At 47.9% G+C, this 17,964-nt stretch overlaps 2 protein-coding genes across 3 annotated transcripts; both read left to right on the top strand.

Moving 5' to 3' along the window:
- Positions 1-3,490: 3,490 nt before the first annotated feature.
- On the top strand, positions 3,491-11,139 carry LOC310994414 (actin-binding protein WASF3-like; the record flags this gene model as incomplete). Its single annotated transcript, XM_083983108.1, has 11 exons — positions 3,491-3,623; positions 3,715-3,797; positions 3,908-3,959; positions 4,369-4,522; positions 5,235-5,352; positions 5,486-5,530; positions 6,303-6,427; positions 8,816-9,040; positions 9,179-9,306; positions 9,788-10,018; positions 10,976-11,139. The coding sequence occupies 11 exons, from the start codon at positions 3,491-3,493 to the stop codon at positions 11,137-11,139; spliced, it is 1,458 nt and encodes a 485-aa protein (XP_083839234.1).
- A 1,663-nt stretch (positions 11,140-12,802) lies between these two features.
- On the top strand, positions 12,803-15,738 carry LOC310985592 (protein EOLA1-like). Of its 2 annotated transcripts, none has more exons than XM_083971209.1 (3): positions 12,803-12,943; positions 14,456-14,722; positions 15,442-15,738. In XM_083971209.1, exons 2-3 carry the CDS (start codon positions 14,458-14,460, stop codon positions 15,648-15,650), a joined length of 474 nt encoding a protein of 157 aa, XP_083827335.1. In that variant the 5' UTR covers positions 12,803-12,943; positions 14,456-14,457; the 3' UTR covers positions 15,651-15,738. The 2 variants fall into 2 exon arrangements, with proteins under 2 accessions (XP_083827335.1, XP_083827334.1); XM_083971208.1 differs by having other exon boundaries at positions 15,426-15,738.
- Positions 15,739-17,964: the final 2,226 nt, after the last annotated feature.

Raw genomic sequence — 17,964 nt, 5'->3', positions numbered from 1 at the left:
GAAGGAAGAGGAGGAAGGAAGAGAAGGAGGAGGAGGAAGAGGAAGAGAAGGAAGAGGAGGAGGAAGGAAGAGGAAGAGGAAGAGGAAGAGGAAGAGGAAGAGGAGGGGTGGAAAGGAAGGAACTGATGAGGAAGATCAGGAACTGTTTGACCAGACATCGACACCATCAACAACATCACAACTCACCGTAACCGTGGTAACCTGCGTCACCATGGTTACGGCTGATTGAGCCGTGTTTATGTTAATGTGGACACGCCCACCTGTCAGCGTCAGCCAATCAGAGCAGCAGCTGAAGGTCGGGTCCACTTCCTGTTCTCTACAACATTACATAATCCCTCTTCGTCTCCTAGCAACAGTCACTGTGATCTGTTCTGTGGGCAGCAGCGTTACCATGGTGATTCCCTCTGAGACTGCAGCATGACAACATGAATCCTGGTGAACAGAAACCGGCAGACCGTGACTCCGCCCCCTTTAGGAGACCAGCAGACCGTGACTCCGCCCCCTTTAGGAGACCAACAGACCGTGACTCCGCCCCCTTTAGGAGACCAGCAGGCCGTGACTCCGCCCCCTTTAGGAGACCAACAGACCGTGACTCCGCCCCCTTTAGGAGACAAGCAGACCGTGACTCCGCCCCCTTTAGGAGACCTGCAGACCATGACTCCGGTCACTACTTAATTTATTTGGTAGTTTCACCGGTCGCTACTGCATTTATTTGGTAGCTACACCGGTCACTACTGCATTTATTTGGTAGCTACACCGGTCACTACTTGCATTTATTTGGTAGCTACACCGGTCACTACTGCATTTATTTGGTAGCTACACCGGTCACTACTTGCATTTATTTGGTAGCTACACCGGTCGCTACTGCATTTATTTGGTAGCTACACCGGTCACTACTTGCATTTATTTGGTAGCTACACCGGTCACTACTGCATTTATTTGGTAGCTACACCGGTCGCTCTGGGCCGCTGTGGTACTGGTACAACAACTGGTCACTAGATAGAGAGGAGGGGCTAGGACACAGCCCTGGGCTTTTCTGTGACTCCGCCCCCTTTAGGAGACAAGCAGACCGTGACTCCGCCCCTTTTAGGAGACAAGCAGACCGTGACTCCGCCCCTTTTAGGAGACCAGCGGACCGTGACTCCGCCCCCTTTAGGAGACCGGCAGACCGTGACTCCGGTCCCTTTAGGAGACCAACAGGCCGTGACTCCGCCCCCTTTAGGAGACCGGCAGACCGTGACTCCGCCCCTTTTAGGGGACCGGCAGACCGTGACTCCGCCCCCTTTAGGAGACCAACAGACTGTGACTCCGCCCCCTTTAGGAGACCAACAGACCGTGACTCCGGTCCCTTTAGGAGACCAACAGGCCGTGACTCCGCCCCCTTTAGGAGACCAGCGGCCCGTGACTCCGCCTCTTTTAGGAGACAAGCAGACCGTGAGCTGCGACCGGACAACTCTGGCAGCTGGACACATTTATTGAGGCTGCTGCACTACTGCATTTATTTGGTAGCTACACCGGTCACTACTTGCATTTATTTGGTAGCTACACCGGTCACTACTTGCATTTATTTGGTAGCTACACCGGTCACTACTGCATTTATTTGGTAGCTACACCAGTCACTACTGCATTTATTTGGTAGCTACACCGGTCACTACTTAATTTATTTGGTAGTTTCACCGGTCGCTACTGCATTTATTTGGTAGCTACACCGGTCACTACTGCATTTATTTGGTAGCTACACCGGTCACTACTGCATTTATTTGGTAGCTACACCAGTCACTACTGCATTTATTTGGTAGCTACACCGGTCACTACTGCATTTATTTGGTAGCTTCACCGGTCACTACTTGCATTTATTTGGTAGCTACACCGGTCACTACTTGCATTTATTTGGTAGCTACACCGGTCGCTCTGGGTTGCTGTGGTACTGGTACAACAACTGGTCACTAGATAGAGAGGAGGGGCTAGGACACAGCCCTGGGCTTTTCTGTGACTCCGCCCCCTTTAGGAGACAAGCAGACCGTGACTCCGCCCCGTGACTCCGCCCCCTTTAGGAGACCAGCAGACCGTGACTCCGCCCCTTTTAGGAGACCAGCGGACCGTGACTCCGCCCCCTTTAGGAGACCGGCAGACCGTGACTCCGCCCCCTTTAGGAGACCAGCAGACCGTGACTCCGCCCCCTTTAGGAGACCAACAGACCGTGACTCCGCCCCCTTTAGGAGACCAGCAGGCCGTGACTCCGCCCCCTTTAGGAGACCAACAGACCGTGACTCCGCCCCCTTTAGGAGACAAGCAGACCGTGACTCCGCCCCCTTTAGGAGACCTGCAGACCATGACTCCGGTCACTACTTAATTTATTTGGTAGTTTCACCGGTCGCTACTGCATTTATTTGGTAGCTACACCGGTCACTACTGCATTTATTTGGTAGCTACACCGGTCACTACTTGCATTTATTTGGTAGCTACACCGGTCGCTACTGCATTTATTTGGTAGCTACACCGGTCACTACTTGCATTTATTTGGTAGCTACACCGGTCGCTCTGGGCCGCTGTGGTACTGGTACAACAACTGGTCACTAGATAGAGAGGAGGGGCTAGGACACAGCCCTGGGCTTTTCTGTGACTCCGCCCCCTTTAGGAGACAAGCAGACCGTGACTCCGCCCCGTGACTCCGCCCCCTTTAGGAGACCAGCAGACCGTGACTCCGCCCCTTTTAGGAGACCAGCGGACCGTGACTCCGCCCCCTTTAGGAGACCAGCAGGCCGTGACTCCGCCCCCTTTAGGAGACCGGCAGACCGTGACTCCGCCCCTTTTAGGGTACCAGCAGACCGTGACTCCGCCCCCTTTAGGAGACCAGCGGACAGTGACTCCGCCCCTTTTAGGAGACCAACAGACCGTGACTCCGGCCCCTTTAGGAGACCAACAGGCCGTGACTCCGCCCCTTTTAGGAGACCAGCGGACAGTGACTCCGCCCCTTTTAGGAGACCAACAGGCCGTGACTCCGCCCCTTTTAGGAGACCAGCGGACAGTGACTCCGCCCCTTTTAGGAGACCAACAGGCCGTGACTCCGCCCCTTTTAGGAGACCAACAGGCCGTGACTCCGCCCCTTTTAGGAGACCAGCGGACAGTGACTCCGCCCCTTTTAGGAGACCAACAGGCCGTGACTCCGCCCCTTTTAGGAGACCAACAGGCCGTGACTCCGCCCCTTTTAGGAGACCAGCGGACAGTGACTCCGCCCCTTTTAGGAGACCAACAGACCGTGACTCCAATGTATTGCAAGTACAAAGCAGCTGTTACGACGCCACTTGCCCAAGACAAGTTTCCCATTCGGGACAAATAAAGTTCCTTTGATTTGATTTGATTTGACTCCGCCCCCTTGTATGAGTAGGGTCTGATATGTTTGTGATGTGTTTGTGTCGTGTGCCTCGGCCCCAGTGGATCCAGATGTGAACCGCTGGCCGAGCCGCCGCGCCGTCCGTCCAGCTGAGTCATGCCTCTGGTGAAGCGGATCATCGAGCCGCGGTTCCTGAGCCGCCGCCGCCTGCCCGATGGCGTGGCCGGAGAGCTGGAGTGTGTCACCAACAGCAGCCTGGCCGCCGTCATCAAGCAGCTGGGAGGACTCAGTGAGTGACCTCATCGCCTCATCACCCCGGCCTCGGCGCTGTGTGTTTGTGTCTGTGTCGCTAACGCTGTCGTTGTCATGGACACGGGCAGGTCGCCACGCCGAGGACATCTTCTCAGAGTTGTTCACGGAGGCGAACGGCTTCTACCTGAGGATGAGCAGCCTGCAGGAGAGAGTGGACCTGCTGGCGGACCGGATCACTGGACTGGACTAGACTGGACCGGACTAGACCTGACTGGACCGGACTAGACTAGACTGGACTAGATGAGCAGCCTGCAGGAGAGAGTGGACCTGCTGGCGGTGAAGGTCACACAGCTGGACTCTACGGTGGAGGAGGGTGAGTGGACCGGACCGGATCACTGGACTGGACTAGACCTGACTGGACCGGACTGGACTGGACTGGACTAGACTGGACTGGACTGGACTGGACTGGACTAGATGAGCAGTCTGCAGGAGAGAGTGGAGCTGCTGGCGGTGAAGGTCACTCAGCTGGACTCTACGGTGGAGGATGGTGAGTGGACCGGACCGGATCACTGGACCGGACTGGACTGGACTGGACTAGACTGGACTAGATGAGCAGTCTGCAGGAGAGAGTGGAGCTGCTGGCGGTGAAGGTCACTCAGCTGGACTCTACCGTAGAGGAGGGTACGTGGACCGGACCGGATTAGACTGGACCGGACTAGACTAGACTAGACTAGACTAGACCAGACCAGACCAGACCAGTTCACAGACTCTGTGTGTCTCAGTGTCTCTGCAGGACATCAACATGAGGAAGGCCTTCAGGAGCAGCACCACTCAGGACCAGCAGGTGGTTTCACGCAGCTCCATCCTCAACCCGGTTCTGGAGATGTACCAGCGCTGTGACAAACCGCCGCCGCTCAACATCCTCACGCCCTACAGGTCACACACACACACACACACACACACACACACCTCAACATCCTCACACCCTACAGGTCACACACACACACACACACACACACACACACACACACACACACACACACACACACACACACACACACACACACACACACACACACACCTCAACATCCTCACGCCCTACAGGTTTTAAAAAAGTTTCATATTTTATAGAAAAAAAAATCTAGAAATAAGTAGCAACATTTCTCTAAACCCCCCAAAAAATCCTCAAAAAAAAAGTTTAAAAATTCTAGAAAAAAGTGGAATGATTTCTCAAACAAATGTTTTTTTTTAAAATTGCAGAAAAAGTGGTCATTTCTTTTTTTTTTAAAGTTTAATGTTTTCTAGAAAAAAGTGGTAATTCCTAAAGGGGTAAAGTTTGAAGAAAAGGTTGTGGACCCCCTTGAACCCTCTCAGGACCCCTGGGGGTCCACAGACCACATGTTGAGAACCACTGGTGGTGTAGCCTTTACACCTTTTTAAATGAACATGAAATAATGAAACTGGGGAACGACATTAAAACAACAGTTATTATCGTTATTATGAATAATATTATTCTGTCATGAATCATGAAGCTGTCGGTCACGGTCGCCTGTAGATCAAGACAACTGGGTTCAACTGTGTGTGTGTTTAATGTGTGTGTTTAATGTGTGTGTGTTTGTGTTTAATGTGTGTGTGTGTGTGTGTGTAGAGATGACAAGAAGGACGGTCTGAAGTTCTACACCGACCCGTCGTATTTCTTCAGCCTGTGGAGGGAGAAGATGCTGCAGGCCACCGAGAACAAACGGAAAGAGAAGAGACGACAGAAGGTTCAAACCCCCCACAACCCCCCCCCCCAATACCCCCGTTACCCCCGTTACCGCCCTAATACCCCCGACAACCCCCAATACCCCCCCTCCCCCACCTGTTTAATCTCTCTCTCTCTGTCTCGTCCATGTGCAGGAGCAGAAACATGTGGAGGAGTCGTCAGGACGGGAGGTGAAGAAGGTCAGAGTCTTTCATCTGTGTTTTTAAAGGGATAGTCCAACATTTAGTCAAATTGGTCCATCACCATAATCCCTATAGTCATAGCAGTAGGTTTGTTACCTTTAATTGTCGGTGCAAGCTGTTTTTAGAACGGCGGAGCAGAGCCGTGAGCTGCTCAGAGCTACACTACGGAGGCTCATTATGGGATTTCTTGGTTTCCCTCATCAAACTCATCAAATACACAATCCAACAACTCCACAACGCTCTGGTGGACAAGTTGTGAGCTGCACATTCACCACGCTATGAGATAATAACACAACGTTACCACACAGAGTTGTTTTAGAGGGAAATACAGAGACTGTTGATGAAAAACTGTCCCTGAAGGCAACGTGCATCAGTGGTTTTACATGAATTTCCCTCTAAAACAACTCTGTGTGGTAACGTTGTGTTATTATCTCATAGCGTGGTGAATGTGCAGCTCACAACTTGTCCACCAGAGCGTTGTGGAGTTGTTGGATTGTGTATTTGATGAGTTTGATGAGGGAAACCAAGAAATCCCATAATGAGCCTCCGTAGCGTAGCTCTGAGCAGCTCACGGCTCTGCTCCGCCGTTCTAAAAATAGCTTGCACCGACAATTAAAGGTAACAAACCTACTGCTATGACTATAGGGATTATGGCAATGGGCCAATTTGACTAAATGTTGAACTATCCCTTTAAAGTGTGACTGTAACACTAACTTAAATTATAAGTTCGGTGGTTTTATTTTGAAGTTTCCTTCCTCTTCCTGTTCAGGTGCGTAAAGCTCGTAACCGGCGTCAGGAGTGGAACCTGATGGCGTACGACAAGGAGCTGCGTCCGGACGCCCGCGTCACGCCCTCGCCGCTGCACACGTCTGACGGCTCGGCCTCACCGGACAGGTAGAGCTCCACTTCCTGTCTCAGCCCGCCACAATAAGAGCTATACCGCCCTCCACTTCCTGTCTCAGCCCGCCACAATAAGAGCTATACCGCCCTCCACTTCCTGTCTCAGCCCGCCACAATAAGAGCTACCGTCCTCCACTTCCTGTCTCGGCCCGCCACAATAAGAGCTATACCGTCCTCCACTTCCAATCCATCTTCTAAAGAAAAACAATACTAGGCTATATCATCAAAAAACACTTTTTCTTATTTTTGAAAATTAAGCCAAACAATATATTAAAGGAGCATTATCGCAAATACAGCAGTAATAGCATAAAATAAGATGAAATATGCAAAAGATGGGTCGGGGGGAGCTATAACTAAATGTACAAAAAAAATCGCCAAGAGTATAGTGTCCGTGGGGCAAATGCAGCATTTGTCTTTGTTATGATCCAAGCCAGATTGCACTCGGAACTCGCAAATCCGACCTCCGAACCGGACAAATATGCAACAGTAAATAGTAATGTAGCAGTGTTAGGCTGCTCACAGTCACTGAATCGCTGGTAGAACACTTTGTCTCCACGTCCCTGTGTCTTTCTTCAGCTGTCCTCTCAGCGTTATTAAAGCAGATATCAGCTTCACGGCCGTTTCGGCTAATGCTGCGTTCAAGGCAGGCTTTTGAAACCGTAAGTTACAGCTTCAAGTCACAACTACGACTTGGTAGCGTTCCAGGTAACCCGTAGCTCGTGTTTTTACCATCCTGTTGTCTGTGAAAGTTCCCTATAACGGCCACTCGTAACTTCCGACCCGTGAACTCGTACCAGATCGAACTGGTATGACTTCACAGGAAGGAAAAACACAAAGTACGAGTTTCTTTGAACGCACCATGAGTTAGCAGCCCCCGCCCTTGTCAGGCATCAATTGGTCCTCGTGCTACGTCACCACATTCACGCGCATCCCTTGGCTGCACACACAGCCCTTCATGCCGTTCTCTCTCCTCATTGGATAACACTTGTATCCCACAAGGAAAATTTTCTCCTCGGGTTACAGCAGAGCAGAGTGACGGAGAGACTCGTGTTTAGGCTGAAATACTTCATGTAAGTGATTGCTGACGGAAAATAGGACTATTTAGGACTTATATTAACAAAAACATTCCACTGATATCTGCTTTAAGGAGGAGGACGTTTCAGTTGCTGTTGTTGTCGTTGTTGTGGTTGTGCGCGACGTAGAGCTGCCGCTTCCACTAGCGACTTTTCTTTTTCCCGTGATTGCACGTTCATTCAGCCTGGTGAGGGAGGAGGGGGGAGGAGGGGAGGAGGGGGGAGGGGGAGGACTAAACGAGGCTGCTCTCTCTCTCTGACAGCTGCCCACTTGTTTATATCTGATAAGCTCCGCCTGGCTCCATCTAGTGGCCGAATTACGGATTTGGATTTGCGATAATACTCCTTTAAGTCTATTAAAAAATCCATCAACATGAAAGCTATCCACCACTTTACAGAGAATGAGGCTGTGTGTGGCCATGACGACATTCCACCGTGACTGTATTGTTGATAGACTGGTTGATAGACATCGGCCGTGATGACTTTATTTATAATCATCACCTCATTTTAATGAGAACAATACGGACGAGGTTTTAGCTTTATGTCACATTTTCATGTCACTATATCACCGTTGTGACTACTCTGATGTTAACTGGAGAAGTGGAGTAGTTTCATGTCGTGTCCCTCAACGGGAGGGTTTCGTCCTGCTGTTAGCTTAGCTGCTGCTGTTAGCTGTCAGCAGCAGCAAAGCTAACAACTACGATAACCATGACTAATTACAAAAACGTGCACACAGAAATAGTAATGTTTGTTCAATAATTCGTTTTATAGACTCAACAAACATCAGATTTAGTCAAAACGGTTTTGGCAGCCCGGAGCCCCCACATGTGGTACCTACACCGGTGGCTAACGCTACCAGTTAGCCGCTCGCTAGAACCGGTGGCTAACGCTACCAGTTAGCCGCTAACGCTACCAGTTAGCCGCTCGCTAGAACCGGTGGCTAACGCTACCAGTTAGCCGCTAACGCTACCAGTTAGCCGCTCGCTAGAACCGGTGGCTAACGCTACCAGTTAGCCGCTAACGCTACCAGTTAGCCGCTCGCTAGAACCGGTGGCTAACGCTACCAGTTAGCCGCTAACGCTACCAGTTAGCCGCTCGCTAGAACCGGTGGCTAACGCTACCAGTTAGCCGCTAACGCTACCAGTTAGCCGCTCACTAGAACGCTACTAAAACCCAGTTCCGTTGTGGTGTGACGCAATGGATCATGGGAAAATAAAGTGATGGATAAAAGCAGCGGAGCAGAGTTTCCCTCCCTGGGGGCGGGGCTTCGTCACCATGGTAACTGGCCCCTCCCCCTCCCTCCCTGCAGGTCAGACGACGCCCCGGTGCATGATGGGAAGGATCCCACGGCGGCGGCGGCCGGAGGAATGGCTCAGACTCAGTCGCTGGACCGCGCTCTCCGACCCGCCTCGGCTGCGTCCTCGGCCGTTGCCGCGGCGACCGCCCGCCAGCACTCGCTGGGCCGCAACCAGCCGCCGCCGCACGCTGCCGGCTCGGCCAATCAGATCACCAACGCCGCCGCCAAGGACGCCAGGTACGTTGTCTGTACTTTGTAATTATGGGATGGTTGGATATCTGCCCAGAAGGAAACTTCTTAGTTCATATTTCATCCATCATGTTCGTGTCTGACCTTTTACCTTTGACCTTTGACCTTTGACCTCCGTCTCCACAGCGACCAGCAGATCCCCCCGGCCCCCCCACCGCCCCCGCCCCCCCTCATGGCGCCGCCGGGACAGACGGGATTCCCCAACGCCGCTGCCATGGCAACGGCAATGCCCCTGCACCCTGCAGCTGCTCCTGGTAACCACGGTTACGGACGTCTTTTTTTAAATTTAATTTATTAAACATATATATATACAAACATATATATAAACAAACAATAAACATACAATGAACAGATAAACAAAAAATATACATTGAAAGGGGTGTTATTAGGGCCACGGGCCATCGCACCGTTATATTATATATTATAGATATTATTAAATCATATAGTTGTTTGTAGGTTTTTATAGCTTTTCTGTCTTTCATATTTTGTAATAGCTGCATGTAATATCTGATTTATATTTTAAACTTATAAAAATGTGTTTTTCTGGACGAACATTTACATTATAGATAGAATATTTTCCTTGTAAAATAAAAAGATTCAACAAAAAGGTTTTTTTTCATCATAAGTGAGAATTATATCTTCTTTTTTTGTTTAATCTTGATGCGGCCGTTGGGCTGCTGGTAACCACGGTAACGGCTGCTGGTAACCACGGTAACGCTCCCTCTCTGTCCTCAGGAGGCTCGGCCCTCTCCCGCCCCTACAGCCCCTCACCGCCGCCACCGCCGCCGCCCGCCAGCTACAGCCCCTCCCCCTCCCGCCCCGCCGGCCAGGCCCCGCCCCCGGCCGCCGCTGGCCAGGCCCCGCCCCCGTTGCCCCCGGCGACGGAGGGCAGGAAGCCGCCGCCCGGAGGACTCAACGTACCGGTGAACGACGCTCGCAGCGACTTGCTGGCCGCCATACGGAGAGGTCAGCTGATCCCTTCCTGTCTGTGAGGTCATCACATCATCACTTCCTGTCTGTGAGGTCATCACATCATCACTTCCTGTCTGTGAGGTCATTACATCATCTCATCCCGTCTGTGAGGTCATCACTTCCTGTCAGTCATAGATATACTGACTAGATGTATACCGCCTTCTGCTTCTCAGCGTACGTCAACACGGCGGCCATCTTGGTGAGGGGTTTCTGACCATAGACATATAAACGTCTGACCAGCAGTCAGACCAGTCAGACCCTGTAGAACATGTTTCACTGTATTTATGCATGTGGGTGTGTGTCTGAGTATCTAAGTGTATGTTTAATACATTAAGAAAAAATATATATCTGTCTGACATTTATAATAAACCAAACGGCTTGAGAATGGGTTGAATATTCGGTGAGTTGTGGTGATGTTCATGGATCCTCTGATGCAGGAAGTAGACACGTGGTGTGTCTCAAATCGCACACTTCTCTCAGTGCACTGCTTTACAGTGTACTGTAAAGCAGTGCACTGCCTTGTGCAGTGCACTAATTTGGACAGGCTAGAACCGTCTCAAATCAAACACTGCCGCTGCCACTGACCGGAAATGACTCCACAGCTTCTTCTTCTATTTTCTTCCGCTACGTCACTAAGACGACGGCCGTTAAGTGTGGAAAGTATCCATCGATCCACACTCAATGTTACATTTTCGCACACTGCTCAGTGTGAACGCACTTATGCACTCCAAATATTAAGTGTAAGTGCAGAAGTGCGCGATTTGGGACACACCTACGGCTTCCCCCTGACCAAGATGGCCGCCGTGTTGACGTATTCCACTCAATAGAGCTGCATCTAGTCAGTATATATATCTATGGCTGTCAGTGAGGTCCAGTGTGCTGAGGTCTGGTTCTGACCCTGGTTCTGGTCCTGGTCCTGGTTGTGGTTCTGATCCTGGTTCTGGTCCACAGGCATCCAGCTGAGGAAGGTCCAGGAGCAGCGAGAGCAGGAAGAGGCCAAGAAACGAGAGCCGACAGGAAACGACGTGGCCACCATCCTGTCACGACGCATCGCCGTCGAGTACAGCGAATCAGAGGACGAGTCTGAGCCCGAGGACCAGGACTGGTCCGACTGAGGAGGTCCGGGTCGGTCCGGTCCGGTCCAGTCCGGTTGGTCCGGTCCAGTCAGTCCAGTCCAGTTCAGTCCGGTCCGGTTGGTCCAATCCAGAAGACGACGGCTTCATGAATTCATTAACCTGTGACATCATGTTCAAGTGTGTTCTGATTGGTCGGTCGTCGTCTCTCATGAATATTGTTGATGAAAACATTTGAGTTGTTTTAGTTTTGATCAAAATGTTTTTATTTATTTACTTTTTTACTTTGTCGTCATGTTTTTTATCTTCAATATTTTTGATATTTATGTTTATTTATCGTTTATTTTTATTTATTTTTATGTTTGTTGTGATTCTGTGTGAGTTGCTACGGTAACCAGAGAAGATGGCTGACATCCCATCATGATGATGTAACGATGAGGTCATCCTGCTGTAACGGCTTTAGGTCATAGTTTAGTCTGCTGATGTCATCGCTGACACTGATGAGGTCATGATGAGGTCATGATGAGGTCATCAGAGGGGGCGTGTCCCTCCTGTCCTACACCGTCTGTGATTGGTCGTGGTTGATTCATTGATCTGTGCTGTGATCTGCATGTTGATGAAAAAACTGTAAAGTGTCTTCAAAGAGAAAAACTTTATTGACATCACGTTTCTCTCTGCTCTGATTGGTTCGTTACATTTGATCAGTTCAATTAACTAATAAAGCTCCTAGATTTACAAGACAATTTAAGTTATATACATATTACATCATCATACATCTTTTTATTTTGACCTGTGGGTTCAGGTACCAGTTAATCACCATGGTAACGCAGTTTGTGACCTCATCTAGACAGTGAATTATTTTTATTACAGTAAAACTAATGAAGAATCACAGTCCTGATGACATCATGTGATGATGTCATACTGACATTAATTAATTAATTCATTTTGACCATGTGTAAAATGGAAAAAAAAGTAGCTATAACCTTATTTATTTATATATATACACACACACACACACACACAAAACCCCCGACAACTAATAATATAAGCATAATCAAATAATAATATGCACAAGTTCAAAAACCCCTTTGTACTCATCATGGTTTATATTATCTATCTATCCACTATTTAAATATCCATATTAATATACATATTCTAAATAATTATCATTTTTTTTCATTTCATTTCCATGTATTAGTTTATTAGTAACAGGACTCTGCGTATTCATGAACATACAACATGTAAATAACCAGATTTAACTCTAAAGCTCAGTTCATCTGCAGCTTCACACTGAAACAACATGAGACAAAAACGAGAACAACATGGTACAAATACCACAATATAACATACAGTAGCTTCAGTCAGAAGGAGTAAGGAGTAGTATAACATTAAAATGCATTTAATGGACAAAAGTGTTGTAATAGACAGATAGATAGATCTATTTACAGTTTGCATCCCTCATCTTCCTATTTAGAAATAGTTTTTATACCTTTACATCACAGCTATTATTGCTGACATGAGCCATATGGTGTAGTGTTGTAGTGCAGCGGAGCGGCCGCGGGGGGCGCTGTGACTTCCGGCTGTTGCCTGGCAACACGTTATGTCCCGTAGAAGAAGAAGCAGCAGCCGCGGAGCCGCGTGGAGCCAGTTTCACTCTGGAGCAATAAAGTTTTCTCACTTTGAACACACAGACAGATTGTTGTTGCTGCTGCTGCGCCGCGAGCTCCGTCTGCAGAGGAAGATGATTGACAGCTGTCATCCCGCGTGACCCCGCTGCAACACGTCGCTGTGCACGAGACACAGAGGGAGAGACGCACCTGAGCACGAGCTGAGGACCGAGGTCCAGGTGAGTCCAGCTGCTGTTTGGAGGTGAAACATCTGGAGCTGCAGCTGTCTGACTCTGTTACTATGTTCACCAGGAAAACCGGAAGGGGATAGTAAAGGGATAGTTCAGCTTTTTTGAAGTGGGGTTGTATGAGCTACTACTGTATGTCCTTAAAGTATAAGATCTGTTTTCATTTTCATGTCTTAGTTTATTAGTAACAGGACTCTGCATATTCATGAACATACAACATGTAAATAACCAGATTTAACTAAAGCTCAGTTCATCTGCAGCTTCACACTGAAACAATTAGACAAGAATAGAACAACATGGTACAAATACCATGTCACAATATATCACAGTAGCTTCAGTCAGAAGGAGCAAGTAGTAGTAGAAGTAGTAGTAGAAGCCCTTTGAGACAAACTGTTTAAAAACGGGCTATACAAATAAAATTGCCTTGCCTTGTCAAATTAAAATGCATTTAATCAACAAAAGTGTCGTATAGCGCTGTTAAGATTCATTACAGTGCATCTGTTATTAAGTGCTGGAAAATAGGCTTTTTCTACAGAAACAAATCCTTTCCTTTTCACTGCAGGAATAAACTTATTGAAGCAACTTTTATGTCAGTTTTAGATTATGGAGCACCTACAACCTGGAACACTCTGCAAAATCATTTGAAACTCACCTCACTTTTATCAATAGGACAATTTAATACCATAACTACATTTTACCTCTAACTGCTCCTGCTTTTAACTGTTTCAATTTACCCTAGTCACCTTAAATTCTGGTATTCTGTTATGTTTTTGTATGTTTCAAATGTCTTGTCTTCTGTCCTTATATGTTTTGTGTTTCATCTCAGCTATATTGTAAATGAGGTTACTCCTCAATATATCTCCGAGTTTAAATAAAGGTTATGAAATGAAATGAAAGTGCATGGAGTAAAGTGCAGACTATATTCTAAAATAAGAGAACTAGCCTTAATGTTCACAGAGCTGGTTATCAGTCAGTCGTGTTTTCAGCTATTTTTTAAAGGGACAACCAAGAGTTTTGTAAAAGCGAAGTGTTTCCACACTACATTTATGAGCCTCTGCACCGTGAAATTCTTTGACCGGTGCAAGACAGACTCATGTTTTCATTCATCAAGAATTAAAGTCAGAGGTTGGAAGACGATCACATACCGTTGTAGTTCCCACCATAAACGGAGATTCATACGGCGTTATTCTCATGACTCGCCACGAAACCGAAAGTAAAGAAACGCTGGTCTGGTTTTCCCTTGTGGCCAGCAGTAGTGTATTCCATGTTGGGGGGGGGGGGACCTTTCTACTGCAATATCTATCTATCTATCTATCTATCTATCTATCTATCTATCTATCTATCTATCTATCTATCTATCTATCTATCTATCTATCTGTCTGTCTGCAGTAGAAAGGTCTTGGTCTACTGCAGATATTAGTGGACATTTGTAGCTCATACAACCCCACTTTAAAACAGCTGAACTGTCCCTTTAACCCATAGCTGTGTGTGTTTGTTGTGCAGCCATGGCGGGGGCGGTGACGGTGAGCTGTCTGTCGTTCCGGCAGCCCTACGCCGGTCTGATCCTGGACGGGGTGAAGACGGTGGAGAGCCGCTGGCGCCCCCTGCTGGCGCCGCTGGAGAGCGGGACGCTGGCGGTCCACGTGGCCTGGCGGGACTGGGACGGGGACGAGTGGCGAGCCGCGCTCACCGACCTGCTGGGGATGAACCAGACCCAGGTCCAGACCCTGCTCGAGTCCGGAGAGCGCTACGGCCGCGGCGTGGTGGCAGGTAGGAGACCACGGCTGTTTTTGAACCCGCATACTACCGTACTGCCTACTGCAGAGCTGCTCGGCCGGCCAACCTCCGTCCTCATCCCGGGGGAGAAAACCATCACTAATTAACTTACCCGCAGGTTTTTAGAGGTTTACCACCGGCTGGTTACATTATTTCTAGGAGATAAATGTTGGTCTCAGTGATGAAATCTAACAGCTGTATCAGTAGCATTAGTTAGTCTGAATGTAAAGTGAAGCTTCCTGTGTGTATTGGACAGAAGAGCAGCGCTGCCTCGGGGCTCTGGAGCCGACGGACACAAACCACCACATTTACATCTACAAATACATGTTTTACAATCAACACATCAGTCTGCAGTAAGTTTTATTTTATTAAACTATATAACATAGTTACGGTCCACAGCAAAGATACTTCACTACCATCTTTGGTTACGGTTAGACGTCAGGGGAGCATTGCATTATGGGATACAGGACACATTGTAGACTGGTCAGATACTGGAGAGATTTTTGAATCAGTACGACATCCGGGAATTTTTCACATACTGCAGATTTTGCTTTTGTTTGCATAATATACTACATACTGTATACTGCATTTTGGCCAAATCAGTACGTACTAGCAGTAGAGTATACGGTTTAGAATACAGCCGATGTCATTTCCCCTCATGTCCTCATTTACGAGACGCACCTGAACGCATCACCAGTGTTTGTGTGTTTCAGGCCTGGTGGACGTGGGCCGGACGTGGCTCTGCCCCGCCGCCGTGGAGGGGGCGGAGCTACAGCAGCTGGAGCGCTCGGCCGTGCTGATTGGTCTGCAGGAGAAACACCTGACTCAGCTGACCAACCCTCGCTGGCTGAAGGCGCCGCTGGTCGCCAGGGGAGACCGCCACCTCTGGACCGTCGACATACCGCACGAGCTGTTACCGTGACAACACACGGACTCAACAACAGTGAACGCCTCTCGGACGTTTCCACCATTTACCTGTAAAAACTGATTTTGTTTCTTTCTAAAATAAATCTGAGGCTCCTGATTGGTCGGTGCTGCATCCGTCTCTTAGCAACACATATACAATCCGTCTCTTAGCAACACATGTACAACCTGTCTCTTAGCAACATATGTACACACCAGCTGCAGTCTGACTTCATGTAGAACAGGGTTAAGGCCCAGATTCTCTTCAGTGAAGGGCCAAACATGAATCTGGGTGGAGGGTCGCGTTCTAATTAATTATGCCTATAACAGGTTAATTGTGCAAAATAAACACTCATACAAAGTAGTTATTAAATAACACTATTGATTATTATTGTGTTTCACTGTTCAACAGGGCTCCAGACCCCTACATGGAGGCATTTTGCCCCGAAAATTTGGGACAGTGCAAGTAAATGTTTCATCTACTTGTGCACATGCAACCAGTGTTTATTCAGAACTAATAACAATATTTGGTACCGTCATCACATTTAACTGGGACAAACTTCTTTTTGGGCTGGTACACTCAGCTAATGTGAGTGAGAAAAATAAATATTTATGTGGAATACTGAGTCTAGCTGCTAGAAAAGCAATTAGAAAGAAAAGGCTGAAGCCAGACGTCCCATCTATAGATGAATGGTACGATGTTATTTACCATGTGTGTGTTTGTAATGGAAAGAATCACTTTTTCAATGAGGCTCCAGCTCCAAATGACATCTGGAAGCAGTGGAAAATGTACATTTCCCTTCTTTTGTTTAAGCTTCTTTTCTATATCAAGTTGTACTTGATTGGTTAATTACTTTGCTGTAATATTGTGACAGAAAACACCCCATGTTCATGTTGTGTTACTTTATAAAATGCTTATAAAATGCTTTGTAAAAGGAAAAACAATAAATATTTTTTTTAAAAAGAAAGGGGAGACTCAAAAAATCTAATGTCTGTGATTCCAGGTGGCAGGTCAATGTGCTGGGCTGCACGGCCGGCCATGTGGTGATGTCTGTACATACACACAGGAAGCTTCACTTTACATTCAGACTAACTAATGCTACTGATACAGCTGTTAGATTTCATCACTGAGACCAACATTTATCTCCTAGAAATAATGTAACCAGCCGGTGGTAAACCTCTAAAAACCTGTGGGTAAGTTAATTAGTGATGGTTTTCTCCCCCGGGATGACGACGGAGGTTGGCCGGCCGAGCAGCTCTGCAGACCGGCTGCTGCCTCTGTGATGTCCCGGTCGCTGCAGAGCTTCACTTCTCTGAAAAACATCGGAGCAAACTTCTAAACAGCCGTCGTTTGGATAAACTGGCCGTAGATTTGGATCTAAACAGTTACTTTCTCACATGAAAACATAGTAAAACTTAATAAAGTTTCTGGTGTAGAACTTTATGTGATCGCAGAGTTTCCGTCATGTGACCATCGTGTGTTCCGCCATATTGCCGTCGTGTTTCCGTCATGTGACCGCCATGGTGACGTGGTTCTGATGAAACAAACCAGGCGAGGCGTCCGTCTGCTGTGAAAACTTTATTCTCCCAGAATCAAAACAATTCACCGTCACCAGTTTGAACAGAACGTAAACATAAACACGTCGGGGGCGACCACGCCCACTCTGCAGCCCCGCCCCTCTCTCCGATTGGCCGGCCGGCTGATGCTCCAAACTATAAACTTTATAACTCCAAACATAAATCTGTGGCTCTTCTCTGCCACCTGTGTTGCCATGGTTACATAGTAACCTCTAATCCGTTAAACGACTGAAGTCCAGACGAACGTGGAAAACAGGAAGTGCTTGTGCAGCTAGCATGCTAACGCGCTAACACAGGAAAACCTCAAAGCCAAATTATTTTTTAACATCAAAAACTTAAATTTTCACTTTTAATAATTTATTTGTTTAAATCATAATTTTTTTCCCCATAATTTTCTCGTATCTGTGGATCTACGAGGTTTTCCCGCCGTTAGCTGTACGCTAATGCTAATGCCAATGAGAGACGCTGGCGGGCGTTCAGATGGCGGGGGGGAGGTAGTGCGTGGCGGCGTGGTGGGGGGGCGGCGCCGTTCCAAACTAACGTGGAACAGGAAGTGCTTGTGCTCGGCTAGCATGCTAGCATGCTAACGTGCTAACACAGGAAAACCTCAAAGCCAAATTATTTTTTAACATCAAAAACAAAATTTTCTCTTTTAATAATTTATTTGTTTAAATCATAATTTTTTTTTGTGTATAATTTTCTCGTATCTGTGGATCTACAAGGTTTTCCCGCCGTTAGCTGTATGCTAATGCTAA

The sequence above is a fragment of the Trachurus trachurus genome, assembly GCF_905171665.1.
Source record: "Trachurus trachurus genome assembly, chromosome: 1".
Taxonomy (NCBI): Eukaryota; Metazoa; Chordata; class Actinopteri; order Carangiformes; family Carangidae; genus Trachurus; species Trachurus trachurus.
Note: the sequence above shows the minus strand (reverse complement) of the source record. Positions and strands in the feature narration are given on the sequence as shown.